Raw genomic sequence first — 25,856 nt, 5'->3', positions numbered from 1 at the left:
GGTCGCCTGTCCTCTGGTAAATCCCAAAGCACATCGACTTCTCCGGGTTCTGGTTAAGAGAACACCAAAGGAAGTCGTGGAGAAGACCTTGCAGGTGAACACAGGCCGAAAGCAAAGGCTCCTACACGAAAAGTTTGGGAAATACCTCCACCTGGCACGTAAAAATGACACGGAATTCAAATTTCAGCGTCGATCAATACGGTTTTGTTGGAACACAACCCTCTCATTGGTTTACACGTCCCCGACAGCTGCTTTCTTGCTATGCTGGGCTGGCGGAGCTGAGGGCTGAGCCGGGCTCTGAATTTCGCAACAAGGTGATTTCAACAAGGACCGTACTGTTGGCTTGAAGGGGCAGAAGCAATCCAGACAGCACGTAGAGAGACAATTCTTTGGAAAACTCTGGCTCTGTAGGGAAGAGAGACATGGGGTGGTTCCCGGAGGGGAATGCGGGGCCAAGGGAAGGCTCTCCTTCCTCAGGTGGGTTCGGTGGGCTGCAGAGAAGAAGGAGACCCTCAAGAGAGTGGGAAGCATGGGATGTGGGAGACAGAAAAGAAACCGGTTGGAGGGAAGCCTACAGGAGAGAGGGGATGGGACGGGCAGTGCTCTGGAACCACGGGTGTGCTGAGCAGGGCCGCTGCCCTGGTGGACAGGCTATCCACAGTAGGCCAGACCAAGGCAGGGCCGCCATTGCTGTGAAGAGGCCGGAGACAGCCTGTGGGTGCCGTGAGATAACAAAAGAAAGCAAAAGTTCCGCAGGCCAATTTAGATAGCAGTTTGGGTCAAAAAGAAAGATACTTAAATCTGGCCTTCAGATCACGTTCACGTCATACCCCGCTATTTGTGTTTGTATATAAATCGCTCGCTCTTCAAGCCGTACGCTTATGTCACTCCAGAGTTACGCGGAAAAATCCCCAACGGGGTGATTTTATATTGTATTTCTACTTTTCTCAGCGGAACATTTTTGTGAGAGAACCTCTGGTTGAAGCATCACGCGTGCAAAAAGGCACAACACATCCTAAGGACGCGGTTAGACGAACTTTCGCACGGGGAATACGCCTGTGCTACCGATGGCCCCAGCAACAGCTAGAGCCTGGGTCACACCCCACAGGCTGCTTGTGCCCTTCTTTTCACCGCCCCTCCCCTAGGGTCACCGCAATCCTGCTTATTACCACAGCTTAGTGTTACCTGTTTTAACTCCCGGGCCCCCGGCATTTAAATTTGAAGCAAACATACTGTCCCTGCAGGCAGTTCCTGTGCGGCCCTTGCTCGCCCGGTGGTCACTCTGAGACCTCCGCCCATTCTTGGTTTCCCTACTCTGGGTTTTTGTTCAGAGGATATCATCTGATTCCGGATCTGGTGAGACAGCTAGGCTAGGCACAGGTTTCAGGGCCGAGGAAATGGAAGTTTGGGTTGGAATCAGATGATGTCCAGTGTGCCCAAGATCATACCTAAGGAGCAGGGAGCTGACTCTCAAGTCTAGGAATCTGTCACCAGAGTTTGGTGCTGTCTAATGTGTTGTGTTTGCAGACACGGGTCCCTTAGCTTTTCTGGAGCACGGAACTCTTTGAAGGTCTGATGGAAACTTTGGCACCTCTCCCAGGAAAATGCCCATCTACACACGTTCACAGATGTCAGCATCCGATTTCAGTGGGTTCCCAGACCCTGAAGGCCACCCAAGGGCCCCCGATGCAAACCTCTGACATGGCCTTACACACGCCAACCTGAATCACCACTGAAAATGTCACCGGAGTATGGGACGGTGAATGTCTCCATAATGTAAGGACAGCAACACAGCCACCGTCTCATGTGTCGTCAGAAGGATCATATAGCCTTTCTCGGTGCCTGTCAGGCTGTGGCTGGGTAGCTCTGTGGTTAAGGCATGATGCCAGGGTGGCCAATAAAGGTACCATAAACGTTTTGTACCATGTGCCAGAAACCTGGCAGATGTGATCGCTAATCCTTCTGGCAATCCTGCAGAGGTAGAGAGGGCCGTTTCTCATTTTACTGTCGGGAAAACTGACGCTCAAGGAGGCTAAGTAACTTCCCTGGTCCTAGCTAGTACCGACAGTGTGGGATTCGGAGTCACGTTAGTCTGACGTCCGAGCCCTCATTCTTTCACTTTCCCTTTTCACGGAGGGGACTTTTAGCCTCCCTCTTGTCCTGCTATGCCCTGCGGATCCCCAAAGCTGACAAGGTGTCAGGAGGGAACTGACTGACAGCATGGGGATACCTCAGTGCATGCACACTGTCTCTGCTCAGGGGAGATGACTCACTGGAGCCCGGCCACTTTGGGACACCAGGGGACACACACTCATTTCCTGTGGCCCGGTGAGAGCCTTGGGCAGTGTGAGCTGGCAGGGTAGATCTCTGGAAGCAGCTAGAGATAGAAAACCAGACAGCTCTGCATCCTGGGATAGAGAAGGCTCTCCCTGGGTTCGTATGACAGAGCTATGGCCCCTCTGGGCCTCAGTTTTGTTGTCGGTACAATGGGGGTGGAGTTCAGACTAGATCAGGGGTACCCAGAGTGTGGATCTCCTACGGTGGCAGCAGCACAGCCTGGGAAGGTGCAAATTCCCTTTGCTGCCGGTGATCCGCAATTTTAATGAGCATCGAGAACCACAGATCTAGATCAGGGGTCTGTAAAACCACAGCCCAGCGGCCAGATCTGGTCCCCAGCACCCTTTTTATGGGGACTGTGAGCTCAGAACGGTTCTTACATTTTTAAATAGCTGGGGGAAAAAAAGCAAACGAATAATAATATTCTTTGACACATAAAAATGTTATAAAATTCAAATTTCAGTGTCCATAAATAAGGTTTTGTTGGAATGCAGTCACGCTCATCCATTTGCATACTGTCCCAGCTGCTTTGGCATTAGCAAGGCAGAACTGAGTAGTTTCCACAGAAACTGCTCTCATGGCTTCGCACAGTACAAATCACAGGGATGTGGTTAAACTCGATTTAGCCTCTTGGCCTGCAAAGCTAAAATATTTACTATCTGGCCTTTTATAGAAGTTTGCTAACCTCTGATCTATGGAGAGCGTGAAGGGGACAGAAAGGGTGGGAGGTGGGGAGGAAGGGAAGGGGGAAGGGGGAAGGGGAGAGGGGAGAGGGGAGGGAAGGAGGGCTAGTCTAAGAGCTGGGATCCCTTCTGGGGGAAAAAAAGTGAGCTGTCAGTCAGGTCGACCCGCGGAATCCTTTACACAGTTGCTTTGAGGGTGGTCTGGAAGGCCCCTCTGAACGTTTGCTCGTATGAAGATTCCAAATTTCATTTCTAGAACAGGGGCTCTTAACGAGAAGCCCCCCGAGGAGAGACTTCAGGGATCGTCCGCAAGCTTTAATGTATGTGGGATTTTCTGGGGACAGAGGGTTCACTGGGGGGGTCAGTTATCTCCTCGACCTCTACGAAACCCAGAACTGCTGCTGCTTCCCCCCCGCCCCCCTTTGGGGGCATCCATTTTTCTCTTCCAAGCTCTTCTTTCAAAATGTGAAAGTCCCTGGAACCCTACACACATATCCCTCCTACCTAGGAAAGGGGGAGGTTACCTGATGGCACCAGGCCGGCCTCAGGAAAGTCCTGGGAGTCTGAGGAGGGGTGGAGGGAGGGGGCAGACACGCTGAGGTGGGGGAGGCATCTAGAGGCCTTGGTAATCAGCCCCTCTCGACTTCCCACCCTCTAGAACCCATTCCTCCCCGTCAGCAAGAGGCCAGAAAGGCTTGTGGCCCAGCGGGGATCCTGGTAGCCACCCCCGAGGGTGGGTACCTCCAGTCCCCAGAGCCCACAAGGCCTCCCGCCTGGGGCATTACCCGAGCAAGTCTCAACTCTGGCCCTGGGATTCCAGGTATTTTCCCAGCCAGCCCCACCTCATCTAATTGCTTTCCAGTCAGCTAATCCTTGGCCCACGCCCTCAGCTCCAGCCAGGCAAACCACCTCAGTGTGGCCAGCAGTAGCTTCTGAGACTTCCCATGGCCCGTGTCCAAGCCTGGGGCAGCCGCTCGACTCACCTTGCCCAAACCACATCCTCCTTGCTGTTCTCCACACCTCAAACTCTTCTCTGACTAACATTTCCAAACCAAGCAGAGCGCGGTCCAGTCCAGACCAAAAGCAACGGGCTACTTCGTTCCCTACTGTCCCTCCCTCCTCCCGCCCGCCACCCCCCCCCCCCCCCACCAAGGCCCCAGGACTGGCCATATCCAGTCTGTTGGGGAAGAACAATTAGCAAAAAGTGGGGTTATACCTACTGTTCAATTCCCAGAGCTAATTGTTTTAAGCAGGGCTTCGGCCTTAATTATGGGATAATTAGTTAGTGAATGTGTGTTTGCATTTCCACAAGTGTGTTTGCATTTCCTAAGTCTGGCTTTTAACCCTGGGAAACCAGATTCAGCAAATACTTTTATGTTCCAATACCTCTGAGTAAGGGACAAGGTCTTAATTACAGAAATGGAAGTCTTGAGAACAGTGTAATCAAAAGGGCAATGCGATGCAAGAATAAGTTAATTGTGTCTTCCACGTACTGGGCCATTGTGAGAAGGAGCCGGTAGCTGCCCCTCCTCCCAGGGCTGACCCCCCCCTCCCCCCCCCCCCCCGGGGATTCTGCTTGTAGCCTTGTCTCACAGTCAGCTGCCCCTGCCACCCCCCTGCCCTTGAGTCCCCCGCTCTATGCTTTTTTTTTTTCCCCCTCTCTTACCCTTTCTTCCCCCTCCTTTCCCTCTCCTCACCTTCATTCTGGGGTCAAAAGGATTGCCTCTGCAGATCCTACCAGGGAGCCCCAGCCAACCACCCAACGCTAGCACCCTGGCTGGTCGATTTAGGTTTTAGCTCCCAACGTTTTCCTTTGCTTCTGAGTGCTCAGAGGGAGAGGCGAGAAAAAAATACTCTGAGACTCGAGGGGCATCTAGATTGTTTAGGAATCCAGAATGGTTCCCCAAAGCCTGAGGATTCTAGAAGCTAGCCCCCAGACCTGTGCTGTCCCCTACAGTAGCTACCAGCCACATGCCGTCTTGAAATGTGCCTCCTCCGAACTGAGAGGTGCTTTAAGTGTAAAGCACACAGTGGATTTCAGACTTAGTACAAACAAGAAAAATGTATTAAAAAAAAAAATCTCATGGATACTTTTTAATATTGATTAGATGTTGAAGCAGCCATTCTTTGGATATACTGGATAACATAAAAGATATTAATTTCACCAGTTGCTTGCTTTACTTATTTATTAAAAAAAAATTTTTTTTTAATGTTTATTTATTTTTGAGACAGAGAGAGACAGAGCATGAACGGGGGAGGGTCAGAGAGAGGGAGACACAGAATCTGAAACAGGCTCCAGGCTCTGAGCTGTCAGCACAGAGCCCGATGCGGGGCTCGAACTCACGGACTGCAAGATCATGACCTGAGCCGAAGTCAGTCGCCCAACCGACTGAGCCACCCAGGCACCCCCCCAGCTGCTTGCTTTAAAATGCAGTTACTAGCAAACGTGCAAGGGCACAGTGGCTCACATTATATTGTACTGGACGTGTCGCTGCCTAGTTGCGATTGTGTTGGGACTGTTTAGGGCTAACTAAGGCTGCCATTGTCCTCGACATCTGTGACTGAGGGTGTCCTTCCCACCCCCCACATGCTGTGTTCTCATCTTCTTCCCGACCCTCACCGAAGTCTCCTGAGCCCTGCGCATCCATCCTCCTTACTCCTTTTCCTCCCCAAGGGGGAGGCGGGGGACGGAGGCCCTGCTACTCTGCCTGCACCCCCCCCCCCCGTATCCCCCGTGCTCATAGGTGCTCACTCAATGCCCCTCCATCACCCTTTCCCCACAACTATCGATCCGTGAAGCCGAGCTACGAGCCCACCCTGACTTCTCAGGATTGTGGCTCGTGGGATTCTGACCTGGGACACACTAATTCAATCTCACATGAGGCCTGGCAGACTGAAGTCGAGAAACGACCACTTAATTAGAGCAGAGCAAAGCGTAGGGACAGAATGCAGGCAGCTTCACCGGCTGACAGTAGTTTCTGCCCATTCGCTCATATTGTAAGCACAGATTGCTTCCTCTGAGTCTGATTTGGGGCGAGCGTTTCTCTTCCTCTCCCACTCTGACCTCCTCTCCAGGAACGGCTACCAGCCAGCCCCACGCTGCCAGCTCACCTTGCCTCTTCAAGGCTTCTGGATTTATTTCCCCTGAGAGATCTGTCCAGATTAACTCTAGAAGGGTTATCTGGACAGAAGGTAATCTGTCTCCTGCTTTGCTCAGTCTAGACATTCTATTTCATTAATTTATTCAACCAGTATCGACCGAGCACCTACTCTGTGCTGGGCACTGTTCTAGTCCCCGGGGATACAGCTGTGAAGAGAACAGACACATTCCTTGCCTTTAGAAAGCTTCCATTTCCATGCTAGTCGGGGAGAGAGAAAACAGATTCACACAGAAAACTCTAAGGTGGAGCCAGATCCTGGTAAAGGCTATGGAGAAGAAAGCAGGCTGCAGGGGTGTGAGGGTGGTGAGCGAGGGTCTACCCAGGACGGACCGGCTGAGACCTGGAAGGGTGCCGGGAAGAAGGGCATTCTCCCAGAAGGAAAGGCAAGGGCAAAGGCCCTGAGACTTATTTTACTGTGTTCCTTCACAGTTTTGCTTATTAAGAAGCACTTCATTTATATGATACAAATATGCTGCTGACTGATCCCATTATTTCATGTCTTTTGTTTTTCATGTCTTTATTTTGTGTGACCTCCCACAGGGAAGGGAGGAAGTCCACTCGTAATTGGCAAATCTACTAAACCCCATTTAATCTGCATCCCAACAAGGAACCAAGGACCCGAGACTATACGATGCACGAATTTGTCTGGCTCTGAAGTCCACCTCCTTCGCCAGCACCCTTCTTTGCCAGTTACAAGGAAGGGGAACCCTGGAGGTTTCTTCTTTTAGGGCCTGGCCCAGGCCACCTGTAAGCTGCTACTGATCATTGCTGGCGGCGGTGATCATGGAGCCACCAAGGGATTCTAGGAAAGAGAAAAGGTAGTTCCTAACAGCATCTGGCCCAAATGTACAAGTGCTGCTCACACATTATTTACATCTGAGGTGGGGACAGCAGCCAGTGGGGTATCATCAGATGGGCCTGAGAGCTGGAGCAGGTTAAGGAAGATCGGCGTGGGTCCTAGGGGGAGTTGCATGTGATCTGTGCACCAGCTTCCAGGACTGGGTGCTTCCCTTTTCCCCTTCTCTCTAGCAGACAGCAGTTCTGCGAGGGGAGGGACCACGTCATATTCACGCCCCAGCTCAAGCAGCCAGCCCAGCACTTCGCGCTCCTATTGCCTGGTACAGGGTACCTGGAATGAAGTCTGGGCAGGGCTGGGCTGTGCAAACCACGGGGAGACACTGGAGCGGGGCAGCGGGTGGGGGCGGTGGCGGGCATCCAGGAGGCCAGGATTCAAGGGGCCACTTACCTGGAAGTCGCCACTGGGGGTGGGAGGGGAGGGTGGGAGGAAGGCATCTTACTTAAAAAACAACAACAACAACAACAAACAAAACAACAAAGGCCAGCGGATTTAAAAATGTAGACAGAGGCACGTGGATAGGTGCAGATGCGTGCGTATCCTGTACACACAACTCCAGCCAGAAACAATGTATCCACCCTCCACGGTCCACTCTCCAGTTTAGAAAAAGTGCGCACCCCCGCCCCTCCCCACCAAGGCCTTCAGCCCCTCCAGGTCCCCGCCTGCCTCCTGTGCGCCTCTGCAGAAAGCAGGGGCCTCTTGAAGTTCAGACATTAATTACTGAGTTAGAATATTTTTCAGAATTACAGGCATGGCCCCAGGAGATAAGAGGGAGGAGGAGGTGAGCGCGGAGGGGCGGGGCCGCGGAGGCGGGTCTGGAGGCGGGGGCGGCCGCGGGGAGCGGCCCCGCTCCCCAGCCCGCAAGGCCAGGCGCCCCCTGCAGGCGGCGCGGAGAGCGGGAGTGGGGGTTCAGCCCCGCGGCCCAGGGCTGGCCCGAGGGGGCGTCCGCGGGTGGGGAGGCGTCTTACCTCCCTACCCGAGGCCTTAAACGTGGAATTCCTGCTAGAAAAACGGTCACGTTAATTAAAACTGTTTTCGGCGAAGAGGAGATAAGACCAAATCCGTCCCCTTGTGTAATTAGGAGGTTTGGTGGCGCTGACTCCCTGGGAGGGAACCGGAAGGGCTGGCAGCGATTCAACGTCGCCCTTCAAGGATGCCGAAGATCTGATGTTTATTAAAAACGGCTCCCACCTTGTATGTGTAAGGCTAGCCCGTTCTAAGACAGGAGCTGCATATTTTGGAGAAAATACCCAAAGCTTGCAACACCACCGCCTTCCAAAAGGGAATTGAAGAGATGTCTTCCTGAAGCCACGCTGAGATGGGTTTGGAAGTCTCTTGAGTTTTTAGACCGTTTAAAAACGGTTCTGGCGTGGAGACTGGTTTCCCTTTGGAAACCAGTGTCTGGTGGAAGCTGGTATTTTTATAACTCCAGGCTCTCTATCAGATCCTGTGTTACCATGGTTGCTAAGGGGAACACTGGCTTCAAATTTCACATTTCAGTTGCAGAGCCTGGCTAAGGAAGTAGAACAGTTAGAGGGTGGGGGCTGGGGAGGGGTCTGGGAGTGGTGGTAGGGAGGGGGGAGACTGGGTTTTATCTCGCTGGGGGCCAGGATCCCCAGCTTCAGGGGAGGCATGCCAGCCTGTGGGTATGTGGTGGGGGCTTGGAGCAGGTCAGGGGCATCACACCAGGAGTGCCTCGGCCGCCAACTGGAGCGGGGGGGGGGGGCGACAGCTTTGGAGGGGACAAAACTGTGGGAGTTATTTCGGCAGAGGTTACAGGAATGGTTGCTTAAGCTGGGGTATTCATAGCAGCAGCTGTTGGACCTGGAGGAGCTCTGCAGCTAAACCAGTGCCCAGGGGCTGTGTACCTGCCCCAGGAAGGCTACATTCTCAGAGGAACATTCCAGGCAGGGTCTGTGCCTAAGATTAGGGCTGGAATAAACTGTTCACGGAGGAGGGTACTCCTGAATTTTCAAGCTTCCTTCCAGCCTGTCACTTCCTGCTTAGTCTTTTTGATCGAGGGTTACAGCAAGAAATTAAAGACGCAAGGGGTTGAGGATTGTTCTTTGCTGAGGTGCCCTCGCCAGATCTCCCGGTCTCGTCTGCGTCTGGGCGCCCACCGTCCTGCGTCCCACCTCACCTCATTTTGAGCACTGCATTGTGCACAGAGTTACCCTTGAGGCCCTCTGGCTAGGAAGAGCCCAGGTTTATTTGACTTTGCTATTTCAGCTTATTTCTATCTGCACGTGTGTGTAGGAGACCTTTCAGTTCAATAAGGAAGGAGCGTTTTTCTCAGCGTTTTTTGAATGAGCAAATAAACTCTCTTTTGTGCCTCCCATAGTGTTGCTCTCTGGCTTCAAAACTTTTGGAGGTTTTCAGTATCCCCTGGCGTGTCCCGGGAGCCAGCGCGGGCCCAGGACTCACCCATCAGACCCATCTTTACCGCGCTGACACAGACGGGCCGCATTTATTCCGGCCTCCGTGCCTCTGTTCACTTTTCTTCCTGGGGGGCCTCTCTCCTTTCTCGCCAATACCTGTCCTAAAGCCCTGGCTTCCCCTCCCCTTTGCCCCCAGCAGCTGCCCACACCTCTAAGGTCCCCCCTGCCCTTGCATTTATTTGCGCAACCCGTCATCAGTGTTCATGGCTGCTTCATTTTTGTGGATTCGGTCACCGAGCGGGTCGTCAGCCCTTTGGAGGACGATCACTTCACAACTTATACTCCCTCCTTCCAGTACCACTAGGAAACTCTGCAGTGCAGAAGAGAAAAGTAGCATCGTCTCAAACCAAATCACCGCTTCCCGAAGGAGCGGAGAGTCCCGAGCAAAACGTACTTGGGGTTACAGAACTAGGCGAGACCCAACTTAATCCGCAGGTACCAACGAGAGACTGAAATGATTTACAAGCAACCCAGAAGAGCTCACGAGGCATTCATACAACCACCTGACAAAGAACGTGTCCGGAGAACACGCGTAGGCCGCCCTGTGTAGACACGCATTGCCCAGGATGTTACAGGAGGAATAACTCAGGGCAGGGCGGGGACATGGCGGGAAGTGAACCCGGCCTTGAAGGTGGGCAAGATGTCAGGCAGGAGGAGGAGGGAGATGGGGCTCCGGGAGGAGAAATGCAAGGGACCCTCGGTGGAGCTGTGGTGGGGACAGCGGCTGGAGCCTCAGAGGGCTCATGTGAGGCTCTCCAGGAAAGGGGGGCTGTGTTCGATTGTGGGGGGGGCGCGGGTGCCCAGTTAGGAGACTTGGACAGTGCGTTCCGGGGCGGTCTGTGATGTGATACTTCTCTGGACCAACGCTTGGAACACGGTTTGCTTTCAACAGTGGTACACGACAGTGCAGCTCACCAAGGGGCTGTCGTGCATTACTTGCTTGTATTCGACGCCTTAAACCTGCAGGGTGGGTGTTAGTCCCATAGTCCCATGTTACAGATAGAAAGTTGAGGTTCGGAAACATTAAAGAATTAGGTGAGGGGCACCTGGGTGGCTCAGTTAGTTGAGCGCCGTCTCGGGCTCAGGTCATGCTCTCACGGTTCATGAGTTCGAGCCCCGCGTGGGGTTCTGTGCTGACAGGATCTTGGTGTCTCCCTCCCTCTCTCCCGCTCCCCCACTCGTGCATGTGCTCTCTCTCTCTCTCTCTCAAAAATAAAATAAACATAAAACAAATTAAAGAATTAGGTGAAAGCCCCACAGGCTAGGAATGGCAGGGCTGGGATTCAAACTCAGGTCTCTCTGGCTCTTCCGGCGGCGCTCTTCCCACAGTGCTCTCTGGCTGCCAATGGCTGCTCACTAACTGCACCTAAGATGCAGCGACTGGTGTCTCTTAACCTTGGCTGCACGCTGGAATCACATAGAGGGATGAAATCTTTTTTTTTTTTTCTTCCCCCGCTCAAACCTCATCCCCAGGACGTTTGATTTACTTGGCTGAAGTGGGGTTGGAGGGGCGGTCTGAAAAATTTGTAAGTTTTTAAAAGCTCCCCAAGGTGCAGCAGGGTCAAGAGTCCCGGGTCGCATGGAGAATAATTTCAGATCTCCGCTCCCCTTAGGGTCCATCGGCATCCTGGGCACAGTGGACCTTGGCCTCTTCTGGCCATAGGGGGCCCTGCCCCGGCCCCAGCTGGGTAGCTGAATGAGGCCCCATCTCCTGCTCTTGGGAAGGGAGGAACAGTCCCACTGGAAAGGTACCTCCGAAGAATGTTCTGCTCGACTCTCTTAGCCCTGTGAAATAGCAGAGGATCTCCACCCACACCCACTTCATCTCACCCTTTTCCGAGGTCAGATTTCCCCTGGAGCCAAAACAATGTGAGCAATTGAATGCACGCTCACGCAAAAAGTTGAAAAAGTGGCTCTCTCATTGTTGCATGGGGCAATTTCATTTCCTGAGAAGCTGGACTTGCTGCCCTCTGTGTTCTCCTCCCCAGCCTGTGCCTGCCGGTCCCTTCCAGGAGCCCAACCGGTTGCATCCTTGAGGGTGGGGTGTGTGCCCGTCGGAGACACCCCTCAGAGGCACCTGCCCCCTCCCTGCCCTTCCTCTGGAAAAGGCAGGGAGGGGCGGATGGGGTTTCTGGGGCCTGGAGGGAAGGAGAGCAAGGGAGCCAACCATAGGGAGGGGGTCAGAGGGAGGTGCGGAGGCATGAGAGATTCCTGGCACAGGGCAACCCCCTCCCTTTCTCCTTTCCTCCACTCCTGACCTCTGGCTATGGCTGCCAGACTCAGAAGAGCGCAGGAGGCTGGGAGTCACAGGTAGAGATGGGCTGGGGGATCGGAATGGAGACAGAAAGGCCGAGAGGGAGTGGGCAGAAGCAGGCCCCTAGTACATGGGGAAAGTTTGCTCAAAGGAAACAGAAGTAAGGGGTTAAAAGCCACCCCAGCATTCCCTGCCAGAGGAATTTTTGATGAAGCTTTTGAAGCAAGGTGCCCAGGGAGAAGCCTTCAATGGTATCTCGGAACAGTTTGACAAGATCACCATTGGGTCATAGAGGCGACAGCAGAGTGGAGCGAGCCAAGAGTGTTGTAGGGTCAGGAAAAGGGTGTGAGGAGAGGACCCTCCCTGCCCCCCCCCCCGCCCCCCCCCAATTAAATGGTTGGCACGTTGGCTCCAGCTGAGATGGGAGATGACGACACCCTTAGCTCAGGCCACAAACACTAATTATACCCTCCTGTGTGGGGCCCTGGCAGTCACAGTTTGGCTGAGGGCCTCAGCAGGATGAAGGGGTCCTTAGAACGCTCTTGGAAAACAGCTCGAGGGATGCCTTACCGTTTCTTTGGGCCTTCTTTGATTTCATTCATTAACATTTTTCAGTTTTCAGTGGGTAAGTCTTTTACTTCCTTAGTTAAGTTTATTCCCAAGTATGTTACTCTTTCTCATGCTACTGTAAAGTGAACTGTTTTCCTCATTTCCTTTTCAGGTAGTTTGTTATCACAGTGTCGAGAAATGCAGTTGATTTTTGTATATTGATTTTGTGCCTGGCAACTTTACTGAGTTCATTTATTAGTTTTAACCTTTTTTAAATTTTTTGGTAGAGTCTTTAGGGTTTTCTTCTTTCTTTCTTTCTTTCTTTGTTTCTTTCTTTCTTTCTTCTTCTTTTTTTTTTAGAATCTTTAGGGTTTTCTATATACAAGATCATGCTATCTGCGCATGGAGACAATTTTGCTTCTTCTTTTCAATTTGGATGTTTTCTATTTCTTTTTTCTTGCCTAGTTGCTGTGGCTAGGACTTCTAATACTATGTTAAGCAGGAGCGTTAAGAGTGGACACCCTTGTCTTGTTCCTGATCTTGGCGTGGAAGATGTAACATTGTTAAAATGTCCAGACCACCCAAAGTGACCTACATATTCAATGCAATCCCTATCAAAATTACAGGCGCCTTTTTTAAAGTAATAGAACAGACAATTCTACAATTCATATAGAACCACAAAAGATTCACATAGCCAAAACAGTCTTGATACAGTTTGAAAACGAACGTGTCAGGAAGCACTACACATCCAAATTTCAGAATATATTCCAAAGCTATGGTAATTAAAACATACGTATAGACCAATGGGACAGAACTGAGAGTCCAGAAATAAATCCCTGCATATGTGGTCGACTGACCTTCCGCAAAGTACCAGGAACACACAATGGGGAAAGGATAGTCTCTTCAACAAATGGTGCTGGGAAAACTGGATATCCACATGCCAAAGAATGAAATTGGACTCTTACACCACACACACACACACACACAAATAACTTCAAATGTATTAAAACTTCAGACCTGAAACTGTCACTTGTCAAAGAAACCATAGGGGAAAAGCTTCATGACATTGGTCTTGGCAGTGATTTCATGGATAGGACATTAGAAGCACAAAAGCAAAAACAAACAACTGGGACTACATCAAATGAAAAAGTTTCTGCGCAGAAACACACGCACGCACACACACACACACACACACCACACACAACAGTGAAAAGCAACTTACAGAATAGGAGAAAATATTTGCAAACCACATATCTGAATGGGTTAATTTTCAAAATATATAATATATAATACCTGGATTGAAAAAAATGAGCTTGAATGGACATTTTTCCAAAGAAGACATACAAATGGCCAACAGGCATATGAAAAGGTGCTCAATGTCACTAATTAGCAGGGAAATGCAAATCAACACTGCTTCACATCTGTGAGGAGGGCTATTATTACTATTAAAAAAAAAAGACAAGTGTTAGAGAAATAGCTATTCTGAAAGACACAGTTAAACAAGAAGCTAAAAATAGAACGACCATATTATCCACAATTCCACTCTGAGTATTGATCTAAAAGAACTGAAATCAAGATCTCGAAGAGACATTAGCGCTCCTGTGCTCACTGTGGTAGCCAAGATGTCGGAACGACCTACATGTCCATTAACAGATGAGCAGATTTAAGAATGTGGTATACCCATACAATGGAATACAGTTGAGCCTTGAACGCAGGGGTTAGTGGCACTGACCCCCTGTGCAATCGAAAATCCACATATAATTTTTGACACCCCCAAACTTAACTAATAGCCTACTGTCGACCAGAAGCCTTGCCAATAACATAAAGTCAATTAATGCATATTTTGTATGTTATAGGCATTATACACTGTATTCGTACGATAAAGTAAGCCGGAAGAGAGAAACTATTACTAAGAAAATCCTAAGAAAGAGAAAATACATGTACAGAGCTGTACTGTAAAAACTCTGGATGTAAGTGGACCCCCAGGGTCCAAACCCACGTTGTTCAAGAGTCCACTGTATTATTCCACTTTATAAAAGAAGGAAATTCGGCAGTATGGGGCAGCCTGGATGAACCCGGAAGACATTATGCTAAGTGAAACAAGCCAGTCACAGAAGGACAAATACTGCATATTTCTACTTGCACAGGGTATTTAACATAGTCAAACTTGTAGAAGCAAAGAATAGAATGGTGGAAGCCAGAGGCTGGGAGCAGAAGGGAGTGTGAGCTGCTAATCGCCACGCACAAAATTTCTGTTATGCCAGACGGATAGATTCTAGAGATCTGCTGCGTGGCATTGTACCTAGAGGTTAACAATAACTGTAATGTATACTTGAGAATCTGTTCAGAGGGTAGGCTACATATTAAGTGTTCTTATGACAATAACATTTCATTAACATTAAAAACATTTAAAAAAGAGGGGCACCTGGCCGGTTCAGTCGGTAGAGCATGTGACTCTTGATCTTGGGGTTTTAAGTGTGAGCCCCACGCTGGGTGTAGAGATTACTTTAAAAAAATGTTAAAAAAACAAATAAAAAAAGAGCTCACGAAGCAAACGTGAGCAGTAAACAGGAGGGCAAGGAGGTTCCTGCACCTTCTAGGCACCCATTATACTCTTCAATCACTTTGAAAACCACCTTGGCACAGCCATTTGCGCTTAGACAATGAAAAGTGCTCACTGAACATGATTCTTCTCCATCCCTCAAAGAGAGATCTGATCGGCGCATGTTATTTATGGCAAAAGCGGAATCAATTCCACGATGGCCTATTTGGCTTCCGCCGTGTAGCAGGCGCTGGGCTAGGGACCGAGGAGAGAGAAAGGTGCTTCATGAGGCAGGAGCAGAATGTCAAGAGCAGAGAGAGGCTCCAGCAGTCAGACCTGGATTCCAAAGCAGACTCTGCTGTGGGGCCCGGAGCAAGCTGCCTGACCTCTCTGTTCTCTAGCAACCGGGGATGATAATCTTCAGAGGTAAAAGAGAAAAGAATGCATCATGTGCTTGGGACCAATGCCTTTCACTGTGCTGTTATCATGACTAAATACTACATTGCTAAATAAATTAAATACTAAATTACCCAATACTAAAATACTAACAAGGCACCACGGAAAGGCTGGAGCCTCAAGGATGGAGTGCAATGCCTCGTTCTTGGGAGCTGTCCCTGTCCCCAGCTCTGCTGGGGGTGGGGGTGGGGACTTCCCAGAAGACGGGACTTGGGCTGGGCCTGGGAAAAGGTGTTATGGCCACGAAGAGAGAGACTCCAGGGATGGAGTCCAAGGTCTCAAGCTTGAGTAACTGAGAGAACAGTTAATTCAACTAGGTCAGAGTGTGCAAGGAAAGGCCCAGGGACTCCCTCCAGGGCAGGGTGCCTCTCAGAGCCCTCGGTGGCCTCCAGTCTGAAGGGGCTTTGGGGCCAAGCGCACACTCAATCTTAAAGGGGCATGGGGGTCAGTGAGCCCCGGGTCCAGCGAAGGTGGCCTCTGTGAGCTGAGGACCCCAAGGTTGTGGTAGGGCTGTGATGATTTTCTTCCTCTTAGGTTTGGGCTAAATGAGACTTTTCACACCAAGATGGCCCATGGGTCTGTGTTTTATTAAGGAGCTAGAGGAAAGGGGAGGAGGAGAAGCCATGGAGGTGTGCAGAAGCAGGGGATACAATGGGTGGCCCATGACTATAAGAAAAGGCAACCGGGTGAGTTCTGGGGCTGCTGCCTGGCTGCGAGGGGGCAGGAAGTAAGGGTCTGGGCCCACACCAGGACCTGGACTGTGCAGGAAGGCCCTGGGGAAGAGCTCTGGCCACATCTTTTTTTTTTTTTTTTTTTTTTTTTCAACGTTTATTTATTTTTGGGACAGAGAGAGATAGAGCATGAACGGGGGAGGGGCAGAGAGAGAGGGAGACACAGAATCGGAAACAGGCTCCAGGTTCTGAGCCATCAGCCCAGAGCCCGACGCGGGGCTCGAACTCGCGGACTGCGAGATCGTGACCTGGCTGAAGTCGGACGCTTAACCGACTACGCCACCCAGGCGCCCCTAGCTCTGGCCACATCTTGTTGGAGGGGCTTGAGGCATGACCTGGATGTGTCTAGTGGGCAGCCGGCAATGTGGGCCTGGGGTGGTTCTGGGAATTGGGAGGCCCCAGGGTAGGGGTGGGCCCAGTAGATTTGGGGTCGGCCATCTGCATGGCCTCAGGGGAATACCCTAAGCTCTTCCACGGAGAGAGAGGCAGCAGCAGTGGCTTTGGCTTCTAGAAACTTCTTAGAGCTGGCCCAACCTGCTTTGGGAATGTCAGTCAGGCCTAGGTATGAGTGTGTGTGTGTGACAGATAAGGTAGGGGGGGCAGCAACAGATTCTGCGAATTCACGTGTCTATCTCCAGGGAGCTGGCAAAGGCACAGGGCCCCCCTTCATGCCCCCATCTTTTCTTAAGGCCCTGTTTTAGGGAAGCTAAGTTCTCTATTTATTGGAAAGAGCCCTAGATTGGTCGGTGAGAAGCTCCAGGCAGCCCTGGCATTGACTGGCTCTGTGTCCCTCTGGGCAGGGCTCTCAGCCTCTGTGCCCCTTTAAGATTGGGCACGTGCCCAGTCCTAAGTCAGCCTGGAGGACACCCAGCTCTCTGAAAGCCACCGTGCCTAAGAACAAGTCCCTTGGGCATTTCCTTCCACACCCTGACCTACTTGCCCTGGTGCTCTTAGCACCCACTCCACACCGTGTCTTTCTCCCTAAACCCCTTCAGGGCCAGCAGCACGATCCCGCTCTACAGGTCAGGAGCCAAGGCTCAGGGCAGGTGAGCTCTCTCCTGAGATGGAACGGCCGAAAACCGGCAGAGGCGGGATTTGAGCCCCGGCCTGGTGCTCTTGAACCACCTCACTGTGGGCCCCGAGCAGACGGCTTGGAGCACGGGGCTCCGGTTTCCTCTTTTCACAAAACGGTGAAAGCCACAGATGAACTATTTACTCTTCAAGTTTACCGTGAGCGTGGCAGGCACTTTTGGGTTTGTGACACCGTCCTGAAAGGTTTCATGTACCCAACAAGCGTGCATTAGGGGAAGCTCCTCGGTTTCTGCGCACATCTCCTGCCACCTTCCGGATCTCACACCCGAAAGTTCTCGCTACCTCAGGCGGTGTTAGAAGCGTCCTGGCAGCCAGGGCCGGCGCTCGGCTGTAGCCCTGCCTCCTGCTGCTCGGGGAATCAGGTGATGGCAACACCAGGAGGTGCCCAGATCACGCAGAGGGAACGTGTCGGGGCAATCCAGGTCACTGCCCTCGAACAGCGCTGCTCCCTGCCTTGAGCTGGGCTGCCAGGGGCACAGGGCAACTCAGGCAGGGGTGGGAGGACCCCAAGAGGCCATCCTGCTTCCAAGAGGGCCGCCTTCCAGCCACCCCCGAGGGAGGGCAGATGCAAAGCTATGGCCTCTCGTGGTGCTGCGTTCAAGTTTGCGACGCTTTGAGAACGACACACGGTTGGAAGAGGCCGTTTTCTGATTCTGAGAAAGAACTCTGAAACCAGGCGCGTTCGTTAAGAAGTATGTCTGGCTACGAGACTGACGGGTTTCCAAGGTGCCCGGGAGAGGTGCGCGTGCTCTGCTCTAGCCAGCATCTGCACCGCCTGGGGCGAGCACCCTGCTCCCTAGAAGTGGATGCTTCCAAGACATTCACAAATACCCCTTCCCTTCTCTTACACTGCTCTATTATCTTCTTCCTTTCAAAAACACAAAAAATGTCCCTTGACGCCACCCCTCCCCTCTAGGTGACAGGTTCCTCTTTCCCTGTTGCCTTTCACAGAAACACTTCTCCAAAGACTTGTCCGCACGCACGTCCTCACCTCCACTGACTCCGCAGCGTGGCCTCACGTGGCGTCCGTGCTCGCCCCACTGACACCACGGGCCCCTGACCTCCTTGTTGCTAAACCCCGGCCGCTTCTCTGGCTGGTCGGATTGACCCCCCTCCGCCGCTCCCGAGGCTGCTCCTCCCTAGGTCCCAGGGCCGCTGCTGGGAGTGGGAGGGGGCAGCACATGTGACGGGTTGGCACCAGCTCCCGGTGGGATGATTCTCAGCCCTCCTGGAGCCTCCTCTGACCCGCGCCCTCCTGGCTGGCCTTCCCGCCTCCTGGCCACTCCTCCATCTACCCCTACTCCGTGGGTCACCCCATCTGGTCCCCCGCCTGGAGCACCAGGTGCACACTGTCACTTTACACGACGCTCAAGTCCATGTCCCCAGGGATCCCGATGGCTTCCTGATCTCCAGACACTTCTATCTGAGCAACCGCGGGACAGCTCCCTGGTGACTACGAGGTCACCCAAACAGAAGAAAACGACTCCTGGTTTTCATCCCCACTGTGTTTTTCTTCCAGGCCTTCCCATCCCAGAAAATGGCGCCACCAGGCCGATGAACCGGGAGCCCACGTCCCTTCCTCCTTTCCCCGAAATCTCACGTCAGCAGGTCCCGTCGGTTCCAACTCAAAAACATAACTGGAATACAGTCCCCCTCCACACCGTCACGGCTGGGTTCCGAGCCACCACCCTGTCACCAGACGACACCAACGGCCCCGTAAGGCGCTCCCGGCTTCTGTGTTTGTCCCTTCCAATTCCGGCCCCCGGGCGTAGCCAGGGTGACCTTCTGCAGTGGCAGGGCAGGCCGCCCCTGACCTGTACCTGGTAGGGCAAGGCCACCCCTGACCTCTTGCTTCTCAAAAGCTTCTCGGCAATTCTTGTCTATTTCTTTTTTTTAGGTGAAATTTAGAAGCAAATAATTCAACGGCAAACCAATCCAGACCAAAGATCTACTCATTCAGTTCATACTTCCTGGAGGCCTCCTCCCTGCAGGCAGCGTTCTAGATTGTGAGGTCTGAGTTAACAATACTTCCCTTTGGACGGCTCTTGCCCTTTATACAAACCGAGTAAATTACAGCCTGGCTTTCATAAACAGAAGCCCGGGGACTTACGTTTCTCTTTACCAAGCGATTGATCGCACGGTAAGTGGTACCGGCCCGTAGCTCTCCCCGGGCATCCGGGTTTTGCTTACAGACATTCCAAGGTGACGTTGTCGGCGCCGGTCGCTTACCTCCCTGAGGCAGGTGTAGATGGGGCAGACGAGCACGCGGAAGGGCTCGCCCGTGCTGCTGCGCATGGTGCCGAACACCTCGCACAGGAAGGTGATGAAGCCAAGCCAGCGCTCCACGTCTTGCTGCTGCAGCTCCTCCCGCACCGTGAAGTCCTTCTGCGGAGGCACAAGAGACCGGGTCAGCCTCGCCAAGGTCAACCCGCTCAGCCGTAGCGCCTACCGGCTAAGGGCTAGTCCGAGGCAACTGGTCAACCCCATGCTTTCAGTGGCTGGAGGGTGACTGCTGGGGACTCCAGAGCCACCCCGACCTGCGTCCACAGCGCCTCTTCCTCGGTTTCCAGATCGGGGGCCCGTCAGCCTTGCCTCGCTGACCCCAATGGCGAGGTGGGGGAGTGAGATGAAGGCGAGATGACACCTCTCCCAGAGTCATCGCCTCGCCCATTCCACCCCCTCTGGTTAACCTCCAAAGCATGCCCCCCACCTGAGGGAGGGTAACCAGAATATTGTCCTGCACGTCAGCCATTAGTGACTGAGGCCCCTCAGGGCTCCGGCACTGGGCTAGAGACAGCTACAGCCCCTGCCTGCCTAGGGCAAGTAGCAAGATTAGAGGCACTCATTTATCTTCCTTAAAAATAGTATCGCCCCATTGTGGGCCAGGCTCCGTTTTAAGGACTAGGAAATGACATGTTCACTCATAACTGTGATACAAGAATTAAGGTATTAAAGCCACTGGGGACAGGGGGGTCATTCTAGATGAAAGGTCTTTGGGAGCTCCGAGGCAGAAGTTATCGCTTCCAATTGGAAATCAAGGCCACGAAAAAGCTAGGATTCCGACAGGGGTGGGGTGCGTCTGGTGGGGAGAAAAACGATGTAGGGCGGGTAACATGGGTGTTTGGGAAACAGGGAGGTATAACCCAGCCTGGGTCCGGCATGGGTGGCATAGAGAGGACAAAACAGGAGGCAGGCCTGAGAAAGAGGGTGGGGCTAGAGTACGGACAACTGAAACCAGCCCGGGAGCTGCATTCTGTGTGATGGTTGGCAGAGGAGGTTTTGGGGTGTGTGCGTCACGAAAGGCCACGGTCATATCTATGCTCCTTACAAGGTTAATATGGCGTGGATATGGAGACCAGACGGAGGCCACCGCAAAAGCGCAGGCTGCGTGAAACCTGAACTCCCTGGCATTTTTGAGACGAGACTCTGTGGTAGGTTAGATTATATTCAGAAATATATCTCCCCTGCCCCTTGTCTTTGGGTTCGGCCATATGACTTGCTTTGGCCAACAGAATAAGCAGAAGTGACAGGGCGCCGGTTCTGATCCCAGGCCTTAAATGGCCTGATGTTTACTCTCCCATGCTTCTCTCATTGTCATGGGAAGGCCATCCGGGGGCCGGGCTGATGGTCCCAAAGGGAAGATGAGAGACCCGCGAAGCAGGGCCCCACCCAAGTCTAGACGAAATCAGGTGACCCCCAGCCAACTCGGAGGCACATAAGACAAGACAGTAAGGTGTGCCGTTAGGATTTCTGTGGGTGTCTGTCGAGCCGCAATAGCTGTCCGATACCGGATTGGCACATTGTCAAGATAAGGAGTCACAAAGCGATGGATTGCAGGGCTGATGGAAAAGGAAGACTCAAAGGTGACACCAAGATTCTGGATCTGGGTGACTGTGCCACCAAGAGCAACGGACACGGGACGGCGCACGCTGTAGAATGGGCGGCAGGCCGTTCCCACCGCCCAGTACCCGCCCCCTTGCTCATTTCGGCCACACACTCTCCTGGCTGCCAGAATCTCACAGAAGACGTGGTTCACGTCTGCGCCTTGTGCGTGACGGAAGTGCCATCTAGAAGCCTAGAAGGGCAGACGGGGCCGCAGCCTCCTTGGCTGGCAAATTCGGGCTGGGTGAGAAGATCTCCAAGAGACGTCACTCCGGTTTCTGCTTCTGATGAGCCTGGCTCACGGCTTATAATTTCACAGTTTGACCAGTTTAAAGCGTGTGTGTGTTCCAAACAATAGCGACAGCAGCCACTGCCCGTGCACCGGACACTGAGCCAAGTACCCTGTTCGTATTCGATCATCACAAGGACCCCATGAGGTAGGTCCTATTATTGCCCCATTTTATAGATGGTGAAACGGAGGTTAGAGAAGTTTGCCCGTGGCAGAGCTGGGATTTGAACCCAGATCTGCCCGCTCTGGACAAGCTTTTCTTCCTCTTCCTTTTTATTTTTATTTTAAAAGTTTTCAGTGTTTATTTTTGAGAGAGAGAGAGAGAGAGAGGGAGAGACAGAGGGGGAGGGGCAGAGAGAGAGGGAGATAAAGTCTGAAGCAGGCTCCAGGCTCTGAGCTGTCGGCACAGAGCCCCACGCGGGGCTCGAACGCACAAACGATGAGATCATGACCTGAGCTGAAGTCGGACGCTTAATTGACTGAGCTACCCACATGTCCGTAAATGTTTGTATATTTTTGAGAGACAGAGAGGGAGAGAGAGTGCAAGTGGGGAAGGGCAGAGAGAGAGAGGGAGAGAGAGAGACGGGGACAGAGGATCCGAAGTGGGCCCTGCACTGAGAGCAGGGAGCCCAGAGGGGCGGCCTGGTGGTGTTTTAGGTACCTGTGAATGAATACATGACTTTGCCCACCACCACTATATCCTTGTGTGGTCAGAGCAGAGGCAGACATTAGTGTTTCAATGTTCGAAGGGGAGAGACTAAGGCTCAAAGAGGTTAAAAGACTGGATCGAGGTCACTTAGCATTGGAATCTGAGTAAGAACCTCCGCCCTACCATTGCTCTCGAAATACCGGCCTGAAGGCTCTCAGCCTTGGTTGCACGCTGGAGTCACCTGGAGGAGCCTGGAAGCTACAGATGTTTGGGCTCCGCTGCAGAGAGGTTTGTGTCGTTGGCCACGGTGGGGCCAGGACCCCGGTAATCCGTGAAAGCCTCCAGGTGATTCCGTTGTGCAACCGTGGCTGAGAACCACAACTCCCGGCCTTTATAAAGTGCCGACCTGGGAGTCAAGTTGGGGCCCTCTATCAGTGCCTGAGTTATCCTTTCCCCATCTCCCAGAAAAATGCCTGTGCAGGCGGACGTAGAAGAAGAAATCCCCACGACAACACTGAGAAGGAAGATAACAGTTCACCAACAGACTCCTCACCAGACTCGGGAGGTTGACGCCACTAACTAAAGTGCTGTCATGAAGAAGCTCTTGTTGCCCAGAGCAGCTTAGCCTCCTCCCCAGAAGACCAAAGTCAAGGGGTAGATGGGCAGGCAGCTTGGCCTTCAGCCCTTCCCCGTCGGCCCCTGACTGGTAGGCAGTCTGTGGCTGCTTTCGCACCCCGTCCCGCGCACCAGGGCAGCTCCTACCAGCACTGCTCTTGCCCTGGTCACTAGGGATTCAGGGGCCGAAGGCACCCTGTGTCCTCAGAGGCGCGATACTATCAGGCAAAGCGCTCTCAGTCAGGAAAAGGCTTGGGGCTGTGCATACCAGAAGCCAGAGTTTAAAAAACCGATCACATCTGATCAAAGAACTACAGCTTGACTCAGTTTCCTCCTGGTAATCAGTGGCCCCAAGAGAGGACTCTGTTTGGGGCTGGCAAAACGCACTAGGAATCTGAACACCTGCTAAATACTGGAAATCACACTTGGGGTGTGCACATGAAACCACCCACAGAGAGGAAGACTCGACCGCTGCCACAGCAGACATCGAGAATTCCAAGGATGATCCATATGGCTAACCCCAGAACCAAACTGAGCCTCTGTCATTCAAGGGTAAGGGAAGAGAAAAGCAATCTGCCCTCTATGGGAAAAGCCTGCACCGCAGAACAGGGGCTCGCCACCCTGAAGGCCTAATGGTAATGCATGGCTTTGAAAATGAAAACAAGGTGCCAAGAATAAATAAAGTTAAAAATTCCAGTACAAACCATGGTGGGCTTTTAGGTCCCGAAGGGCAATAGCATGGGTTCTGTGACAGGTGGAGGGGTGTCACAAGTAGGGACCATGACTCGCTAAAAGCCCCAAGCTGAGAGGAAGTGTTAAGATGGGAGCCGGCGTTCGGGGCGGGGGGGGAACCGAATGGGAATGAGGAACACGGTGGCAACATGGGGACGCGAGCCGAAGGCAACAAAGGACGGAATGGGTTCTGCAGAAAAAGTCGTACATAAGACAAACTTGGAAAATAACTAGAAAGCTGAAGAGGGATGAAAAGGAAATGAAAAGGGAGAAGACTGAGTGGACGGATGTCTAACCTATGAATTACAGAGGTTTTCAAAAAGGATCCCAGAATAGATGGGATGCAGAGAGCAGAGCGAAACACTTTGAGTTGAAAACCACAAGTCAAAGAATACACTCTTCGGGTGGAAGGGGCGCACGGCGTTCCGGAGCCCCACCATTGATACTTAGCAGGAGAATTTTCTTTTTTAATTTCAAGAAAGAGAAAAATTCTAAAAACAGCTTTGATCGGGGCGCGGGGGGGGGGGGCGGGGAACAGCCCTAGGTTTCTTACAAAGGAACAAAAATGTGGTTGGCCTTACACTTCTGTATTTGATGTTAAAACTCAGAGACACCGAGGCAACACCTTCGTTTGTTTGAGGGGGAAAAGAACACACAGAGCGCCGAGCAAAAGCAGGAGAAACGCGTCTTACCTAAGTAAATGTTCTTCAAAGTCCTACCTACATGCTTAATAAGGAAGGAAATTCTGACACGTGCTACAACACAGGTGAACCTGGAGGACATTATGCTAACTGAAATATGCAAGCCACAAAATGACAAATACCGTATGATTCCTCCTCCACAGGTAACTGGAGAAGTCGAAATCACAGAAACAGAAAACAGAATGGTGGTTGCTGGTGGCTGGGGAGAGAGGGGACCGGAGAATTGCTTGATGGGTTAGAGTTTCAGTTCCGTAAGATGAAAAAGTTGTGGAGACTGGTTGCACAACAATGTGACCATAGCTAACGTGATGGAATTGCACACATAGAACCGGTCGAGATGGTAAATTTTACTTATGTGGTGTTTTCTGTTGCCGCAGTGAAAAATAATTTAAAAATGCAAAAGCTTTCTTAAGAGCATGCCCGGCCAACAAAATTTAGACTCAGCTTGAGGAAATCAGAGTATAGCAGGACCAGAAGTGAAAACTGAAACGAGGGAGACAGACTGATGAAGTTAAAATAAGTAATTATAACTTTGGTTGTAAGATAGAATCAAAAGCCGGAAACAGTCCTTGAAAGAGAAGCTATTTAATCTTTAAATGAAATCTGAATAAGAATCTTATAGTAGTAGTGATTTAATAATCTAAGATTAAATTACTGAAGACTGATAAATACTGGTAGAAAGGAACAGAAGACTGTAAGGCATACACATTTCATAATTTAGACCCGAAGGATTCACCAGCTATTGTGTTTTCCTTAAGTACGGTAAACATAGAAATAGAAGTTAAACTATGACTTTGCAAATATTAAAAGTAAACACTAGTAACCATTGGCCACACTGAAAACAGGATATATAAAATAAATGGATGGGTAAAAATAATGGTGGGAAAATAAAAATAAAATGAAAACACTAGTAAAATCAAAGTAGTTTTCAAGATAACAATAGTTAAGTAAAATAAAAAAGGTTATATATATATATATATGTATAATTACATTCATAATAGATAACAAGAAAGATTATATACTACATAGCATCGACTCAAATATATAGAACAAAATCTCTTGAAACATAAGAAAAAAAAGAAGAACAGTATTTGGAAACGAAACCACTAGTATTCCACGGCTAATGGACAAAATTCAATCACTTAAATGGTTTCAATAATGTAATTAATAAGACTAAAGGGAAACTAGCCTCATGTAAGTTGTGATTCACTACAAATTTCCAAGCACAGAAATTCTATTTGGGCCAAGCATTAAGAGCGATAAAAGAACAGCCAATTACTTGGGTGTTTAAATTTTTTTTTTTTCAACGTTTATTTATTTTTGGGACAGAGAGAGACAGAGCATGAACGGGGGAGGGGCAGAGAGAGAGGGGGACAGAATCAGAAACAGGCTCCAGGCTCTGAGCCATCAGCCCAGAGCCTGACGCGGGGCTCGAACTCACGGACCGCGAGATCGTGACCTGGCTGAAGTCGGACGCTTAACCGACTGCGCCACCCAGGCGCCCCTACTTGGGTGTTTAAAAATAGTCTCCTAAAGAAAGATGGAATGAAGAGATCATCAAATATATGATAATAGATTAGGAAATAGAGAGTTATAAACACTTGCGGGATGGGGTCAAAGCTATAATGAAAGGTGAGTTTATAGTCTTAACTATTTGGGCTATTAAAAAGAGGAAGCAAATACATCATCCAAACCTATTCTGTCCAGTATGGTAGCCACTCGTGACACAGGACTACTGAGTGCTTGAAATGTGGTCATACAAACTGAGATGTGCTGTAAGTGTAAAATAGAGAGGAGTTGTTAAAGACTTAGTATCAAAGAATGTAAATGTCTCATATTTAAAAAATATCAACTACATGTTGAAATTTTGGATATACTGGGTGAAATAT

The 25,856-nt window shown here is 51.1% G+C and overlaps 1 protein-coding gene across 6 annotated transcripts in view; it reads right to left on the bottom strand.

Annotated features, from left to right (window-relative positions):
- CTIF (cap binding complex dependent translation initiation factor) overlaps positions 1-25,856 on the bottom strand; it is a 297,353-nt gene that overhangs the window by 20,927 nt on the left and 250,570 nt on the right. For 5 of the 6 annotated variants that reach the window (XM_019815242.3, XM_045042243.1, XM_006938888.5 and 2 more), the window contains one exon: positions 19,329-19,484. The exons of the other annotated variant lie outside the window; for it this stretch is intronic. In XM_019815242.3, the coding sequence (XP_019670801.1) occupies positions 19,329-19,484 (156 nt within the window). The remainder of the gene's footprint in view (positions 1-19,328; positions 19,485-25,856) is intronic. 6 annotated transcript variants of the gene reach the window in all.

Source organism: Felis catus, chromosome D3, assembly GCF_018350175.1.
Source record: "Felis catus isolate Fca126 chromosome D3, F.catus_Fca126_mat1.0, whole genome shotgun sequence".
Lineage (NCBI taxonomy): Eukaryota > Metazoa > Chordata > Mammalia > Carnivora > Felidae > Felis > Felis catus.
Note: the sequence above shows the minus strand (reverse complement) of the source record. Positions and strands in the feature narration are given on the sequence as shown.